Genomic DNA, 17,250 nt, shown 5'->3' on the forward strand with positions numbered 1-17,250 from the left:
ATTTCAAGATGGGGGCTATTTAATTTTTTTTGTCCCCGTTTGAAGAAGTTTTTTAAAACTAATTTTGTGGATGTTCATTGTAAGCACCTCTCTCCTTTATTATCAGACTTCTTTTCATGCATTTGTAACATTTACAATGGCTTGGCAATGGCTTTTTTGGCAAAGAAATGAAGCAGTAAAGACACCCAAATTTGAACAACATCGTTCTAAAAGTTTAAAGGTCATTCACTTGTTTTCCAGAGGCATGGCATGGAGGAATGTGTCAGCCACATCTTCTGAAGTGAAGGGCAATGGACATATTCGGAGAAATAAGAATAACCCAACCAAACGCACGGAGCACATAAACAAACAGAAGCAAATGTCAGGCTGGGCTGTACTTCTGCAGTTGCCTCTCTGTCTGAGTGCCCTGGGGGTATTTATCTTAGGTCTCCTGTCAAAAAGCCTTGGCTTTTCCGTGCAACTAATCCTACTAAACTGACTCTCTCCACTTAGATCAATTGGGGAAAATGCTAAGCACATCTGACAGATGCATACATCCGCCGCAAGTCCCGCGGTCCCCAAACTCAACCCTCCACTGAGCACACGAGTCAAGCCCCCCACCCCTTCTCACTTACTACTTTAGACAAGATCTCATAGGCAGATATGACAGTCAACGCCTCTGAAAAATTTAATACCACTCTGGGGAAAATCTCTTGGGATTACTTTAACTCCTTTAACCTGTTTATTGTGCTCTTTATTCTATGAATCACTTCACTTTCCTCTCTTCATTCTGTTTTCATCACAGAGGAGTGAGATGGAGTTTAATCATTCTCCCACCTCCGGCCCCCTCAGTCGCTCTCTCCTCTCCCGCTCCTCGCTTCTTGCACTGTCTTCTTCCACTGTCTCGTTTAGCAGCGTAATGCTCCGCTTGCCTCACAGAGCTACTGATGGTCAGGTGGCTTCAAATGCTGTTTGATTTTCCAGAGAGGGGTTTGAAGCTGGACTGAAGAGGCAGGGACAATAACAGGAAGCGGGTAGAGGAACGACTGGGCTGGGCTGATCACTTTTGCCACTGGAGTGGCCTGATTGTTTAGTGAACAACTCTGTGGGAGCCAGACAGGTTCACAAGCAGCTGGACAACAGGCGACACTGATCCGAAACTGAGAAGGATATTTTACTGGACTTATTTACACACTGTTGGAATTGTTGAATTAAGGAAGATTGTTGAAAGGACCTAAATTGGTAGGTGTTTTTATTTTTTTATGATCTTTTTGTGTTCCAGTTGAATGTAATATATATATATATATATATATATATATATATATATATATATATATATATATATATATATATAATATATATTTAAAAAAAGATTTACAATCATTCTCAAAAATCTGATTTAAACAATGCTTCCTAGACCTAGAGTAATGGTAAAGACATTCCCAGGACACCGAATACTCATGGGAAGATTTTGAACTTATCTGAATGGAGGACAGAGAGATGAAAATAAATCCTTACACCATCTGTCTTGTTTTTTCATGGAACTGTACAGAAGTTACAGGTTATTCTTAATGTTAGACTCACTACTGATGGTGCTTTGAGAGAGACATACTGTAGATTTTAAATTAATGACGCTATTTTGTTAAAGATGATATTGTTCATTCTATAAATACTGTTAAACTTCACATTCTGTGACACGACAAAGTTAAACTGTAAATACGCAGAAGTATACGATGATTCAGATGTGATAAAAGAAGCGAGAACAGGTGCAATTAGACACATCACACAGTGACACCTTTCACAGGTTTCTATAGCTTGTGACATGGAAGATATGTGATAGAAAGGAGGGGTGTGCTGGTGTATATCAGGCTGAATTTCCTAGAGGACAGAGTAGGCAGATTGCTGAAAGCTGCTCCGTGATTAAACCTATTTTAATCTAAAGCCCACACATGAACACACATGCTTAAAAAGACTTTGAAAAAACAGTGAAAATTGTACAGTGAACATGTGTGATTTTTATGCTCCAGTAAAGCAGAAAATGTATATTTTATGCATGGTACTGTAAGTTATTTAAAGATGGGTACACACTTTATTGTTAATAGCTTGAGATAATAATGAGGCTTAGAAACTTTGATGTTGTTAAATAGTCAAAGGTTCTTAAAAGAACTATTCTTCATACTTTTAAATAATCTTAAGAACCTTATAGTAAAGGTTTTCCACGCTGATTCCTTTTTTTCGTTAGTCAGAGAACCATTTAGTCCAAGGATCTTTAAAGAACCATTTCTTTCTTACATTTTAATAAAATACAGAACAGTTTTCACTACAAAGAACCCTTGTGAAACAGAAAGGTTCTTCAGATATTAAAGGTTCAGCCAAAATAGTTTTTCTATAGCATTGTGAAGCCCCTTTCATTTTTATGAGTGTATAGGCAACATTTGAAGAGTTTCGTTGCAAAACGAGATACTCCGTTTTTTTAATTTTTCAGAAATCTCATTTTTTTTGTTGTGCATTCCAATTAATATCAGTTCAACTGCAGTTGGTTTGTTTTGATTTAAACCTTCATAACTTAAAAAATACAGCTAAGTAGAGCCATACAACAAAATAATAACATGATAACATAATAATAAAATTTTTTAACAAAAATGTTAAAAACGGATTTATCTCATTTTGCAACAACACTCTTTATTTTTAAACCCAACATTAGGTCTAAAACAAACAAACACAGTCATTGAGTTAAATTAACCCATAAAATGTTTATATTTGACCCAACAATGGATTAAAAATAGTGAATAAGGCAGTTTTACAACAAAATTGACACAATATGGAGAGGTACTTTGTTTAGGAATTATTTTAATTTAAAGAGCAGCAGCGAACAAGTTGTGGAAATCTGTTTAGCAAACACAGACATTTAGATTCTGTTGCATTCAGTAACACTTGCCCAGTCAAATTAGTGGACCGGAAGTAGCTGCCTACAAACACAATACATTATTTGCTCAGACCCAGCACTGGTTTTAGCAAATAATTGGCTTTCTATAGTCGCTCGCATTAAATTTAAAGCTCTGCTCCTGGCCTTCAAAATCACTATTGGGTCAGCACCCCCTTGCCTTAACTCGCTTATACAGACTTACATACACTGTAAAAAATTTCTGTAGAAATTACAGTATTACTGGGTATTACTGGCAACTAGCTGCCAGTAACTTACTGTAGATTTTACATTTATGTTATTTACTGGCAACATTTTGTTCAAAGTTTAATGAACATGAAACATTTTTAGACTTTATCTTCTACAGCAAGTTACTGGCAACCAGCTGCAAAATTACAGCAAATTTTTTACAGTGTACCTTCCCTGCGCTCTGCTGACAAATAGTGTCTTGTGGAGCCGTCCCAAAACTGGGAAAAATCACTATCATGTACTTTCTCTCAATTTGTTCGACATCTTTTGTGACAAAATCTGCTTATTCTTTGGCCATCTTTAATCAGCTAAAAAAGCATCTTTTCCACCAACACTTGTGTCAGTAATATTTTTCTTTCTATCTTTTACTTGTCTGGGCTTAAAAAAACGTAGCTTTGTATACCGTGTTGGGCTTGATGATTCTAGTTTCAATGCATGTACTGCTGCTCTTGTGTTGTTCTAATTGCTGCTATTGTTTACCTCATTTGTAAGTCACTTTGGATAAAAGCTTTTGCTAAATGACTAAATGTAAATGTAAGACCTTAATGAACATTAAAAAATAACATTTGTTCTGTAAATAAAAAAGACAAAAAATAATATACTAAATATGGAGCTTTTATCGTGAAAGTTTTGGATGATGAAAATAGTAAAATATCAACATTTAAAATAAATAACATTAAAAAAGAAAGAAAGAAAAAAGAATAGCATTGATTCAAATGTGTGCCCTATAACAAAAAAAATCATATAGAAGGAACTCATTTTTTTCCAAAGGAAGGCTCATAAAAATCTAAACCCATTGGTACAAAGTGATGGCAAGGCCCATTTTATACCTCATGTGAAAGTAATCATTTTGAGTGTATAAAGAGTTTATGCTTCAAGCTAAGATTTAGCCATTTGGGAACTCTTAAGAAGCATAATCCACCTCATCTTAATATCATCATCTAAATGAGTCTAACATAAGAATGGTCCATCAGGCTAAAGTGTGTTATCAGGGATGGGAATATCCTGATGACTCTTGTACAAAGTAGACCAGAAAAAGTAGTAGTAGTTTTTTACAGTATCACACAGTCAGGGCTAGGCTATTTCCCATGATTCAAAAGAGTACAATCAAAAGACTGTGCCTCAGGAAGTGCATTAATGAACCGAATAATTTAATGAAGTGATTCTATAGTCAAAGATAGCTATTTGCTTATTTCATTTATGTACTTTTTTCTTTCTGCCATTTTTCTGTTTTTATGTTCTTTCTTTCTACTTTTCATCTTTTACATGTCTGTCTTTCTGTCCATCTTTGAAATAAAAAAGAAAAAAAATGAAAGACATGAACTGGTTCTATTCATTTCAGATGATGAAACATTCTGCCTGGAGGCAGATGACTGAGCCTGGCTTTTGGGCAGGTTTCTTGGTCATTTTATGTACTCTCAGTATGGCGTTGGATGTCCACCAAGCTCCTTCCATGCACAGCAGGGTTCTTCAAAGACAAAAGAGAGAATGGAAATGGGACAAACTTTATGCATTTGAGGAAATGGATCCAAAAAACCTACCTGAAAAAATTGGAAAGGTAAATGGTCCAAACTATACTGAAAGCGAACATATAGTGCTAGTGTAAAAATCAATCTGCTACTTAATCTAAATATTCAAACGGAAAGTCAAATAAATGATCTGCATTTAACAATAATAAAAATGAATGAATGATGAAAAAGGATGAAAACTTTTTCATTTTTGCTTTTTTGTTTCTTTTCTTTTTAGCTAGAAAATACGAAATTTGCTAAGCACACACAATATAAGCTGTATGGTGAAGGTGCCAATACAATTTTTACTGTGACTGAGGTGGGAGATATATATATCAATGCAAAGCTGGACCGAGAAAAGAAGAAATCCTACAAACTCACAGCTTCACTCACTGACATTAATACCGGACTGTCGAAAGACACAAATGAATCTTTTGAAATTGTGCTGCTTGATGTCAATGACAATATACCTGTTTTTCTACCTGACCTCTCTGGATCCATCAGTGAATCATCTGAAGCAGGTACTGTCATTTATCATAGAGTAGCATATGCTAGGACTTTTGTGTGTGTGTGTGTGTGTGTGTGTGCGTGCGTGCGTGCGTGCGTGCGTGCGTGCGCGCGCGTGTGCGTGCGTGTGTTTCAATCTTCTGGTTGGTATGGATAATTTTACAAACATATGTAAATGCAGGTCAACCAATACCCCTTAAATATAATGCAACCATATTAAAGAACTGTTTACATGTAACTCTACATTTTGCTTGTTTTATCGTACATGTAAAATGGTAGTATAATTGTAAATACTATTATACATAAATTTGATTTAATCATTCAGTTCCAAAGTATATACCTGTACTTTATGAAAGTAACAAGGTTTTACCAATTCAGCACTATCATGGCTCTATAAATACGCACGTTATCCTTTATTAGGAATCAAAGTGATGACAGTAAAAGCAACTGATGCAGATGATCCAACCATTCCAAATGGACAGATTGAATACAAACTTATGAATGGGACAGACCTCTTTCAAATCGACAATGAAGGTAAGCATTTGCTAACAGACTTTTAAAATAATACATTATAATTACAATAAATTATCATTTACATTTTAAAAATGAGCCTTTGATTTGCTCAATTTCAGGTGTCATCAGCAACTTAAAAACCACATTTGACCGAGAAAAACAGAATCAGTATCTGATAGAAGTACAAGCCAAAGATATGCCACGATCAAAGGCAGGAAATGCTGCTACAACCATAGTGACCATCAACATTAATGATATCAATGACAACATTGCCACCTTCAAGAAAGGAAAATACATTTTACAATCTGTAATTACAATGCTTAAAAGCAGTATGCATTGTGACTTTGTAGAGTAAACTAAAAATATTAACAGACCGATACTGTCTCCTCTAGGAAAATACCATTTTAATGTGAGAGAAGACATAAAACTACGATCTGATATTGGCATAATTGAAGTGGAGGACAGAGATGAGATACAAAACAAAAATCCAACATTTACTTTTGATGAATATGGTTACATGTTTTACATTACAACAAATAACGAGAAAGATGGAATTCTTCGCCTCAACAATGTATGTATTTAAAGCTTCACTACTAAATGGCTATTAATCTTATGTTGAAATTGTGGTAAATTTACTTTGAAGCATTAGGATGATGTTTAATTTTTGCACCTTTTCTCTGCTATCAATCCCAGACTCTTGACTACGAAAAAAGGCCAACATACAATTTCTTCATAAATGTGGATGAAGACAATGTGTCTAGACCACCAGATAACCAAGGACTGAACCCACTGAAGAAAGCCCAAATCATCATCAATGTAATTGATGTTGACGAACCACCTGTTTTCAACCAAACAGAATACAAGTTCAGTATTTATGAGGGCCCTTTGAAGAATCCAGTCATTGGAGCTGTCTCAGCAAGCGATCCAGATAAAGATCGGCACAAAATACGGTATAACCTTAATGTTTATGTGTTGAAAAAGCAGCAAAGCTGTTATGAAAGTAATATAATTGTACACAGATAAAACAGGGTTTAAGCTAATGTTTCCTTTTGATCCCACTATAGATACTTTATTGAAGACTCACACTGTCCTGTAAGTGTAGATCCTATTCAAGGGTATCTTTCCATAAATACACAACTGGATAGAGAGCATGAATCTTCCTACACATGTCAAGTTACAGCACAAGAAGATGTGCCAAATGGTATGATAAAAACAACCTCTTAACTATCGCCTCAACCTCCTAACCTAAAATTCTGATCAAATTCTGATCTTGTTTATATAATATATACTGGAGGGATGATCAGTTTGTTGATTTTGCACTGGCTAAATTAGCTGGTAATCGAAGACAATGGTATATTTACATAAATAGGATCGAATGTTACTTGTGTGTTTATTTTTCTGTGTGATATGCAGTATTAAGGTTATTTGGGTGATTGTTGGAAATGAGAAATAACAAATTTTATATAGGAATTATACTCACTCTATCAATTTGTCTAATATAATGAACCTCTGATAGAGTCAGTAGTCAAAGTAAATAATAATGAGACAACAGAGTGTTCCTGTATCTCAGGTGGTACAGCATTGTGTTAGCAATGCAGAGTTCATAGGTTTGATCCCAGGGAACGCATGCTGATAAAAGAAATATTGATTGAATGCAAGTTCCTTTGGATAAAAGCATCTGCCAAATGCATAAATGTAGAAATGTGTTCAACTTTTCTGTTCTGCTTCTTCAGGTCAAAAATCCTATGCAATGGTTATTCTGAAAGTTCTTGACATTAATGACAACGCACCTGAACTAACGAACGGGAGCTACGTGTATGTTTGCGAGAGTGACAAACCAGGCACAGTAAGAAATTACTGACAAGTCCATAATTTCCTTTTCTCCTATCATGATATATTTTCCACACATTAAATTACCTCAATTTCTTGCAGGTCATCGGAATTATTGGTGCACGTGACCAGGATGAGATTTCTGGCAGATTCCGCTTCACTTTGGCAAAAAAAAGTTCTAATTTTTCCCTTCATGACAACCTAGGTGAGTAAACTGATTGTTAAAATTAAAATTATAAAACGGGCAGTTCTGGTACTTCATTCTGATTGGTTGAAACGCGTTCTAAGCCGTGATAAAATACACCGGTAACCTCACGGTTCATACCACATTACATAAGTATCACTGCGCCACTGTTGCTGCGTACTGATTTATGGAAATAAACACCACAGTCTTTAATCATATTTTTAATTTGTCTACAATTGCACAATTAATGGCGATATCCAGATGAATGTCAATAAATATTGTTGAGTCATCTCGTCGATAAAGAAAAAATGTTGTCTGGGGATTTTATAACTCAAGTTCATACGTCCGTATTATCCACTGGGTGGCGATCTTACCCAACTTAAACACTGACGCATTCACTGAAAACACCGTGTAGTATAGAGCCCTGCACGGGCCAAAAACTCCAGCCCTAACCCGGCCCTGGCCCGAAGTTTTCAAGCCCTACCCGACCCCAGCCCGACAATGCCTGCAATTTTTCAGCCCGAACCCGACCTGACCCGAGACCAGTATCTCTCTGACGCGCGCGCTCTTTGATGCGCGCTTTCTCTCTCGGATGCGTAATAAGAGGTGAAGTATAGCTTTAGCCTACAGAAATGCTTATTGCTTTAATGTAGGGAGTTATAATAGTTCATTATTCACAGGTCATATTTATGATCTTATAGTCCATTTGAACATTTTTGTACGAACTGACTGTATTCTTCAGAAAAACACTAAATAACTTATCGTCCCTGTCGCTGTTCAGTGTGCAATTAATAAATAAAAATTAGTATGACGTTAATTTTTAAAACTGTGCGAGGTCCGTGCACGTCCTCCGCTATAGCAAAAGCGCAATCGGCTAAACGAGCATTAAATATTAATATGGCGTTGATTTTTTGTTTTTATTCATTTATATTCACAAAACTTATCAACAAAACATCGATTAAAATTAAGAGACAAATTATGAAACGAAATTCATTTTAAAGTAGCAAAAAAAATTTAATTAAACTCGAAAATAATGTCTGACCCATTACAATTCTCCCTTCAAATTAATTTTTACAACGCGTATGGCGTTTAAAATTACGGTCTATCTTTCGTAATAAGCTAAATAAATTGAAACAAAACAACAACAACATTACAACAATATTCAAACCTAACAATTCTCAAACATAAATATAAAACAGACATTATCTATAAGGATACATAAAACAAACTGCTATAGCATTTATAATAGCTGGTTGGTATAGATGTTTACTATTTTTGGCAAAACCTCCTTTGCAAACCTCCATTTACCTTAATAAAAATAATTTTTACTTTGAAAATGATGCGCTGTCACTGACAGCGCCTGTCACATTAACATGAGCTGTTCGTTTACATAAGACTCCATCTACGTTCATTTACACTGCAGCGCAACGTCTTGAGTTCTCAAACTAAAACAGGGTCTGCAGCTTTTGCGAACGAATCCGTTTATGAGGGTCGAAAACGGTGGTGTGTAAATGAAAGGAGTAAACGTAGCAAAAGTAACGTTTAAAGGATAAACCCATTAATGTAAGCCTCAGATGCGCGCTGTCTCTGCTACACACGCAAACACACACACAATGAGGAGAGACGTTAAAATAAGCCCGAGCCCGACCCGAGCCCGGTCTGTAAAAAAATAAAGTCCCGAGCCCGGCCCAAATGGCCCGACGGGCTTGCAGGGCTCTACTGTTCATGGCTCTGAATTTGATCTCTTACTAAAGTTCTTCACAAAAATGGAATTATCTCCGCTTTTAGTAAAAATGAAGGTAGGATTAAATGTTTTTTTGTTTGTTTTTGTTTGAAGCGGATGGTCTGTTCTTTCATTTGATATTTTATGTTTATTTAAAGAAGATAATTTTTCTGCAAGGCATTAAACTAAAACTGGGTGGCAACTTAAAAAAAAAAAACGCTGACGGGGAAAGAGTTCAGCATGCTTCCAAGCATATTTGATCATCACTTCAACAGTTGCATCTAATTTATACATTAATATAAATGTTAATGTATAAATTAGATGAATGGTGATTTATAACATAAACACCACAGTCTTAAATCATATTTTCATTGTGTCTTTGCTGCGTCTGTGTTGGTTGGGAACTGCGCTCTGTTTCAGTCACACTTGATTCTGAGGAACTACTTTGTTTGGCGGAAGAGCAATATTTGTACTAAAATAATTACAACTTATTTGGGTTTAATTTTATAAAATCCTGCTAACGTTATGCATATGAAGTAACCGTTTTATAAACGCAATAAACCCCTCGAAGCATTGGGTTACCAGTGCATTTTATAACAGCTAAGGGGCGTTGTTAGGCACGACGCGAAGCAGGGTTCTTGGGGTTTATTGCTTTAGTATAGTTTACAGTGGTGGCCGATGACTTCTTTTTTTGAGGCACTCGATGCGAGGTTCGTCACAACATGTATGTAGCCCGGTATGTGTGTGGTTTGTTTCAAAATATGTGTTCTGCGTATCAAGTGATCCTGTGTGCATCACGTGTCTTGTCAAAATAAGTGCCTGCTGCAGGCATGTCTAAAGGGTTTATGATAAAAAAGACGCTCACGTTTGATTACGTATAATCTCAATGCTAATCAGAGTTTACTGTTAAGGAAGTGTCTTGGGTGTATTTTGTGAACGTGAGCGTCTCTTTTATCATAAACGGTTTTGACGCGTGTGCACTGCAGCAGGCTCTTATTTTGACACATGGTGCATATGGTTTACATGACGCAACAAACACATTTTGAAAACGCAAGCAACACACATGACACTCCGAACACTTATTTTGAATTAGCACCCCTCGGATGAGCAGTCACGAGCCGCCACTGGTAGTTTAACAATTAAGCAAAGCCACTGTACCAGATACATTCTACCCAGTCTCACGTAGATGCGTATAAATAGCACGAAGTTTAAAAATCGTGCAATACATACGTCAAATTCCACTTTAGCGTGCATATGATATGCAAGTCCTTTCCATTCACTTAAACGGTGCATCTTTTTTTGTCGTTTTATTTATTGGTTTCTCTATTTTTTCTGTTTTTTAAACCATTTTCGCTTGGGTTTAGCGTTAGATTTTAGGTTTGCTTAATGAGGTTATTTAATATACAGGTTTCTCCATGTTTTTGTCCATATTTAAGCCATGGTCGCTTGGAGTTAGAGTTGGGTTTGGGTTAGGATGTCATTTTTATATAACAAAAAGTTGTTCTGGCCCTAAACCCAAGCGAAAATGGTAAAAAATAGCAAAAAAAATTGAGAAACCAATAAATAAAACGACAAAAAAAGATGCACCGTTTAAGTGAATGGGAAGGACTGGCGTATCATATGCACGCCAAAGTGGAATTTGGCGTATGTATTTTACACTTCGTGCTATTTATACGCAACTCCGTGAGACTGGGCTGGATACATTACGTTCAAGATTTGTAAATTTTGACCAACTTTGTGAAAACTCATCAAAAGTCTTTTTTGTGATTTACTTTTTTCAACATAAAATCATCCTACCTAATGAAAAGAACATTTTCTGAAAATATAACGTTGATATATTTAATATTGACTAAGGCCATGTCAAAGATTGAAATTAAAGTGATTAGATTGGTAATAATTAGATTATGAGATTTTAGACTGGATTTGACAGTACACTCTTATGGATGTGTTTAACACATTCTGTGTTTTATTTTAACACAATATCAACACAAAATGACACATAATGTTTTAAAATGAAGCATAATGTGTTAAAAGCATAACACAAAAAACGTGTAAAAAAAAAACTAAGACATCCTTTCTTATAGTGTAGGTCATGTTCTTGTAAAAACATATGATCAGAAGTTTGTGCTTAAAGCCCAGCTGAAATAAATAAAAAAAAATTCCTTTTAGTATAAATATGTTGGGCTTAAAGAATAAATATAAACTGGTTAAAAACACTTACAAAATTCTCATACAGAAGATGTAAAAATCAAAACCTACCGTTTGGCACATGGGCTAAAAAAGTCTGGAATTTTTATGACATCACCGTACACTCTTCTCATCAAATTTCCTGTACAATTAAATGCTCTTTAGATGCTAAAGCGTCCCACCCTCACAATTTTGTTACAGTACATTTTTGCTCTACTGCATAAATGAAACCCTATTGGTTATTTAAAAAAATGGGGAGTTTCACTGTTTCAGTTGTATGTATAAGCTTCAGTTAAACTGACATCACCACACGCACTTCCGTCAACCTTTAAATTAGATTATATAAGCCTTTCCTTCAGTTCCTGCTGTTCCAAATGCTACTGCAAACCAAACTGCTGATCATTGTTTTCGTAATTTCACACAAAAAAAGTTTTCAAAACTATAATTCTTACTTATTTTAAATCAATAAGTCAAGGCACACGAATGCCAAAGCGAGAATTTGCTCTTCCTACTATTGTGTGGAATGTGATATTCTTAGGCCCTGCATTGAATTGTCACAAGGATCTCTGCAATGCTTCCCAGCAAGTCTCAACAGAATAACAAAAGCAGAGTCCGGTGACAACAATAGCACTGCTAATTAAAACCATCAGCTTGCACCTGTGGTAGATGTAATCAGTCATTTCCCATGACTATAAGCAAAATTAACGAATGCATCTCTTCAATTATTTATATTTGTTTTAGATAACACTGCAAACATTGTGCTGAAGCAAGGAGGTTTCAGTACAGAAAACTCAATGGAGCACATTCTTGAAATTGAGATTTCTGATGGAGGCACACCAGAGCAAAAGAGCACTAACCCCATCCACATTAAAGTGTGCACGTGCCAGTCGGGTCGAAGGATGGAGTACTGCAAGGCATATGCCCAGACTGGAGTGAGCGTTAGTGCGCTCTTAGCCATACTTCTTTGCATCGTCACAATCTTGGGTAAGTGGGACTATGGTTTTATTCATTTATTTACTCTAAAAGGGACACAAGGCAGCATTTTTTTGTTAATAAATCATCTTCGTAAGTAGGTATTTGGTTAAGTGACTCATTACCGGACGAATCAAGTCTCTCTCGCCCGCCCCTACCGTCTGTAGGAAGAATACCCAACTTGCACTTCGCAGTATCCGACCCGGTGGCCTTCAGTCTCGCAAAGTCTCAGATATCACGAGAAGCAGGGAAACCTAACTGGATTGGAAATAAGCTGATAAACTTGGTTCCGAGGGGGGAGGGACAACAATTCGTTTTTACGACAGTGTGTTTGAAAGCATTTACTTTAATACACTAGGGGGAGCTCGTAGAGAAATATTACGCAGACTTGCCTGGTTTTCCTTTAATTATACAAGGTTTAATTGACAACGGGCTGTTGAATTATTTTAAAAGTAATGCACACCCAAGGTGGTAAACAAAGTGTGCATTTTTTTAAATAATTCAAGGAACCTGAGTCAATTATTCTGCTTATACTTTACCATGGTTAACACAGACATTGCCCTGATGGTTATTTTAAGACGTTTGACAGGTCAGGTGTTTATCGAAAAATAATGCATACCGAACATTTCTCAACCAATCAGTGTAAAGCATTCAACAGCCCCGTGGTATACATTTCTGTATAGCTCAGTGGTAGAGCATTGCATTAGCACTAGCAGTGCTATAGGGGTTCAAACCCACTCATGTGATAAAAATGTATATTTTTGCTTTGGATGAAAGCATGGCAAACATGTAAAATTAAAAAGGTAAAATGAAATGTAAATGCAATTTCTGTTTTTTATGTTACTGCTTGACTGTGGAGATATCTCTATTGGACAGTATCCCATTTCATTTAATAAATCATATGATCAAAGTCAAATTTATGCACTTTTTCCCTCTTCAAAATGAAAACATATCATCACATCAAGCCCACGAGCCCAAAAGTTTATGAAGTATTCATGGCATAACATGAGGCTGATCCTATTAATCAAACATGTGCACATTTATAAGCATATTTTCTCCCATTCATTTCCCAAGTGGAGACAGAGTTTATCTCATTTGCTGTCTTTGGATCCTTTAAGTTGTCTGATTATATAAATAATCCAGGGACCAAATTGTGTAAATAAAACCTTGTTTTCTCTTTTATTGACTCCAAGACTGCCGCTGCTTTATTAGTTAGTATATGCGATGACGAGCTGAAGACAGAAGTAGAATAATTCAGCAACTTTGCAGTTTGGGTGCACATAGCTAGAGGCGAGAAACAAGACAGAAGTGCAGGGGTGACGATAATTAAAAGACAATAAACTGATCTGCTGTCAGATGCATGAGAGGTGTTAAAGATGTGCTTGACAACACCAGCGCAACTTTAAATTCACATGGATTGCACCTTATGTTAGTTACCAGTTGGGCCATCATTTAGATTCATTACTGAGTTCTGTTTAATAACATTTTAACAATTTATATTTTGTTATTAAGTTGAGGTTAATTCCATTATGTTAATGTATCGTGGGTTACCCCAGAGGTGTTTTGCCTTTGAGCAAAGGCTATACATTATTTAAACTAATAATGAAATGTGCTTACTGTATTATTTATGGTTAAGTTCCGGAACCACAGCTGTCAGTCTTCACATTAAATTTAATGACACAATGTTTACAGTGTCTATTTCTCCCATCCTGTAGTCATTGTCATCCTCATTGTATTGCGGAGGCGCCACCAGAAAGATGCTTTTGTCACCCTTGGCAAGTCATCTGGAGACATCCATGAGCAGCTGGTGAGTTATGATGAGGAGGGTGGAGGAGAGATGGACACAAACGGTTATGACGTCTCCATCCTGACCTCCGCCTGCCATGACAGCAGCTTTCAGCCCGCTCCTGGACCTGGACCGTTATATGCCATGGTGAAGAAGCCCCCGGCCTGCAAGGGTGACATGGCTATGATGATCGATGTGAAGAAGGATGAAGCAGATCACGACCGTGATGGAATTCCCTATGATACATTACACATCTATGGCTATGAGGGATCGGAATCCCTGGCAGATTCCCTCAGCTCTTTGGGCTCGTCTTCCAATGCATCCAGTTTGGACTACGACGTCCTGCATGAGTGGGGACCGCGTTTCAGGACCCTGGCTGAGCTTTATGGAATAGATGGCTCTGACACTGATAGCTCTTACTGATCCTTAGATAGGAAGAAGATGAAATCAAACTAAGGATCTGTTGCTTAAATACAGTATGTTGCTGTCTGCTGTTGTCGGATTTGTGCCAGGGACCTTTTAACCCTTTCAGACCTGATTATTCAGGTGCTGGCCTTATTTTGATTGGTTGATCAGCATTTAAGTTAAGAAAGTGATTGAAAGTGCCAATACTTGTTTCATTCATGATTTGTTAGAACATTATGACTAGCACTACAGTATTTGTAATTTTGATATAATGTGTGTGTCAGTATAAAAACTTGCCTACTTTTTGTACAGCTTTTTGTATAGCATTTATTTGTATACTTTAAAATTTATTTGCTGCCTTAAAATTTTAAATATACTTAAAGTGGCTTTACAAGTCATTTTAACTTTATAAATTTTGACTACACTTTCGTTTTTAAACTTACAATTTGAAGGCAGCAAATAAATGCACATTTTTACAGTGTGCAAAGTAGCACTGGACACTGGAACTGTTATTTTTATTCTTAATGCAAATTTAAATTCAGGTTAACTCATGGTAACTTACTACTTTTTATTTAGCATCTTGTACTCCACAAAGAAAAATGCATGAGTTTTTTTTCAATTAAGTTTTTTTTCTAGACTCACGGTCAGTTTTTTTCTAAAAGCTCCATTGTTCAGCAGATGACTCTTCACATCAGGAAAACCACTCTATTGCCATGGGAGCAACAGAGGAAGTGAAGATAACTGTATCTTGAAAGAATTAAAGACTACTCAAAGTATATTTGACAGGAATCATCAGCACATTGATTGTTATGTGTTAAGCCCAAATCTCTAAGGTCGACCACTATAAGGCAATTGGAGACATCTCAGGAAATGTGTAGTAAATTGTACGCTTGTTGAAATGTGAGAAGTGACCTGAATAACCATGTGAATCATGAGCATATATTTAACTGGGTCTTAACTTAATGCACAGTGGAAGATAGTTCAACCTAGTTTTATTACAAAATATTTACCAGTATTGTTTATCTTAAAGCAAGACCAGAGACTCTTTTTTCGTTGAAAAATGCGTAAACCACCTTTTTCCTTAAATATTTACCTGTGTTCACAATTTCTACCCTACTTCCCATTAACCACATGCACAATATGTGGAAGCCACCTTCTCCCTTTTCCTGTAGGGAATTACATGCCAAACGCTCTTCTCCCATCTCTGTGTAAATGACCGGTTTTGTCACTATAATGTCAACTTCCTGTCTGTGTGCAGCGCAAGGAAACTCACTTCCTGTTCCCTTATCTTTAAAGTGAAGGAACACATTGGAACTGTTTTCCTGTTTTCTCGTCTTTGAGAGATAAAGAAAGAAAACTTAAAGCAGGAAAATGTTAAAGAACAACATAAATCATGCTTTCTTTGTTACAAGGGCATTGTCTATTCTTTAAGTGAAAAAAGTGCTGTTCTTGCTCGATTTCCTCAAGTTTTGTATTTTCATTTAATTTCACTATACAATTTGCCAACAATTATTTGTATACAAACTGTTTGCCTAAATTATTATCTCTTCCTTATAGTTGCACTGTATCTATATCATGTTGGTTTTTAAATTAGATGTACAATCACTAGAACACATATATAAATAATTGTTAGGCTTAGACTATTATCTTGAGAACTTTCTTTAAATATATCTCAAATAAAAAACTGTACAGAAAAACTGGAACTATAGATAAATATGAAAGGCTTTAGTTCACTGTATTTGTAATTGTTTCTTACTGTTGTCATAATCCTTGTGTGTATGCTGTTGAATCGGTTATACTTGACAATAATGGCTGTTTTGTAATGTACAGTCTAGTTGAATGAGCATTTTTATAAATGAACAGATTTCTCAGTCTGTGTCTGAGATGGTCCAGTAGATGTCAGTGTTGGGCAGTCAGGCTAAACATTTTATAGTGATGTTCTTGTATATGTTAGAGGGAAAACAATATGTGCCTTTTTTTCTATTGTTTTTATTGTTAAATTCTTCTTTTTGTCTTTGAAAACTACTGATTTTGTATGAGTATTAAACCTCACACTCCATAAATTGCTTCACTGCTCTTAATTTAAAATGTCTAACACATAAATAAATGGTCCTACTGTCACTGCAGCAGTATCCATTTAAAAAGTACACCTTTAACACGTAAATAGTTCATATTAAAACCTCACAGCTACATATTAGAACCAAAGAGTGCATATTTTAAACAGTAGGGGTGAGCGGGGCACAAACTACACGGGGTTAATTGTAACACAGCTACTTTATATATTTATACAGGGCCGAGCAATATTATTGCTATTGGTCTTTTTCTCTTGATCTCCTGTGAATTTGTGAAAAGTTTTGATGTGTTTTGGTTAAGATATTGAACAAAGAGTGTTTTGGAGGCATAAAAGTACACTTCTTCGTCTTATGTTTTGTTTTTTTTCGATTTCTGAGTTTGGTGTGTTTGTCACCAAAGCCAACCTTATAT

General features: G+C 36.0%; 1 protein-coding gene across 1 annotated transcript; it reads left to right on the top strand.

Moving 5' to 3' along the window:
• Nucleotides 1-742: 742 nt before the first annotated feature.
• cdh5 (cadherin 5) lies at nucleotides 743-16,829 on the top strand. Its single transcript, XM_073859194.1, has 12 exons — nucleotides 743-1,221; nucleotides 4,494-4,709; nucleotides 4,898-5,180; nucleotides 5,587-5,700; nucleotides 5,799-5,964; nucleotides 6,070-6,250; nucleotides 6,373-6,629; nucleotides 6,744-6,880; nucleotides 7,413-7,525; nucleotides 7,612-7,714; nucleotides 12,345-12,587; nucleotides 14,291-16,829. The coding sequence occupies exons 2-12, from the start codon at nucleotides 4,494-4,496 to the stop codon at nucleotides 14,782-14,784; spliced, it is 2,307 nt and encodes a 768-aa protein (XP_073715295.1). The 5' UTR covers nucleotides 743-1,221; the 3' UTR covers nucleotides 14,785-16,829.
• The last annotated feature ends 421 nt before the right edge of the window (nucleotides 16,830-17,250 follow it).

This window comes from Misgurnus anguillicaudatus, chromosome 21 (assembly GCF_027580225.2).
Source record: "Misgurnus anguillicaudatus chromosome 21, ASM2758022v2, whole genome shotgun sequence".
Lineage (NCBI taxonomy): Eukaryota > Metazoa > Chordata > Actinopteri > Cypriniformes > Cobitidae > Misgurnus > Misgurnus anguillicaudatus.

What these genes read in the sequence shown, in the direction of transcription:
- cdh5 (XM_073859194.1), top strand. Translation starts at nt 4,494, where the DNA reads ATGATGAAACATTCTGCCTGGAGGCAGATGACTGAGCCTGGCTTTTGG. An exon ending in AGAGTGACAAACCAGGCACA is followed by an intron (nt 7,526 to 7,611) that starts GTAAGAAATTAC and finishes AATTTCTTGCAG; the next exon opens with GTCATCGGAATTATTGGTGC. An exon ending in TTGCATCGTCACAATCTTGG is followed by an intron (nt 12,588 to 14,290) that starts GTAAGTGGGACT and finishes CCCATCCTGTAG; the next exon opens with TCATTGTCATCCTCATTGTA.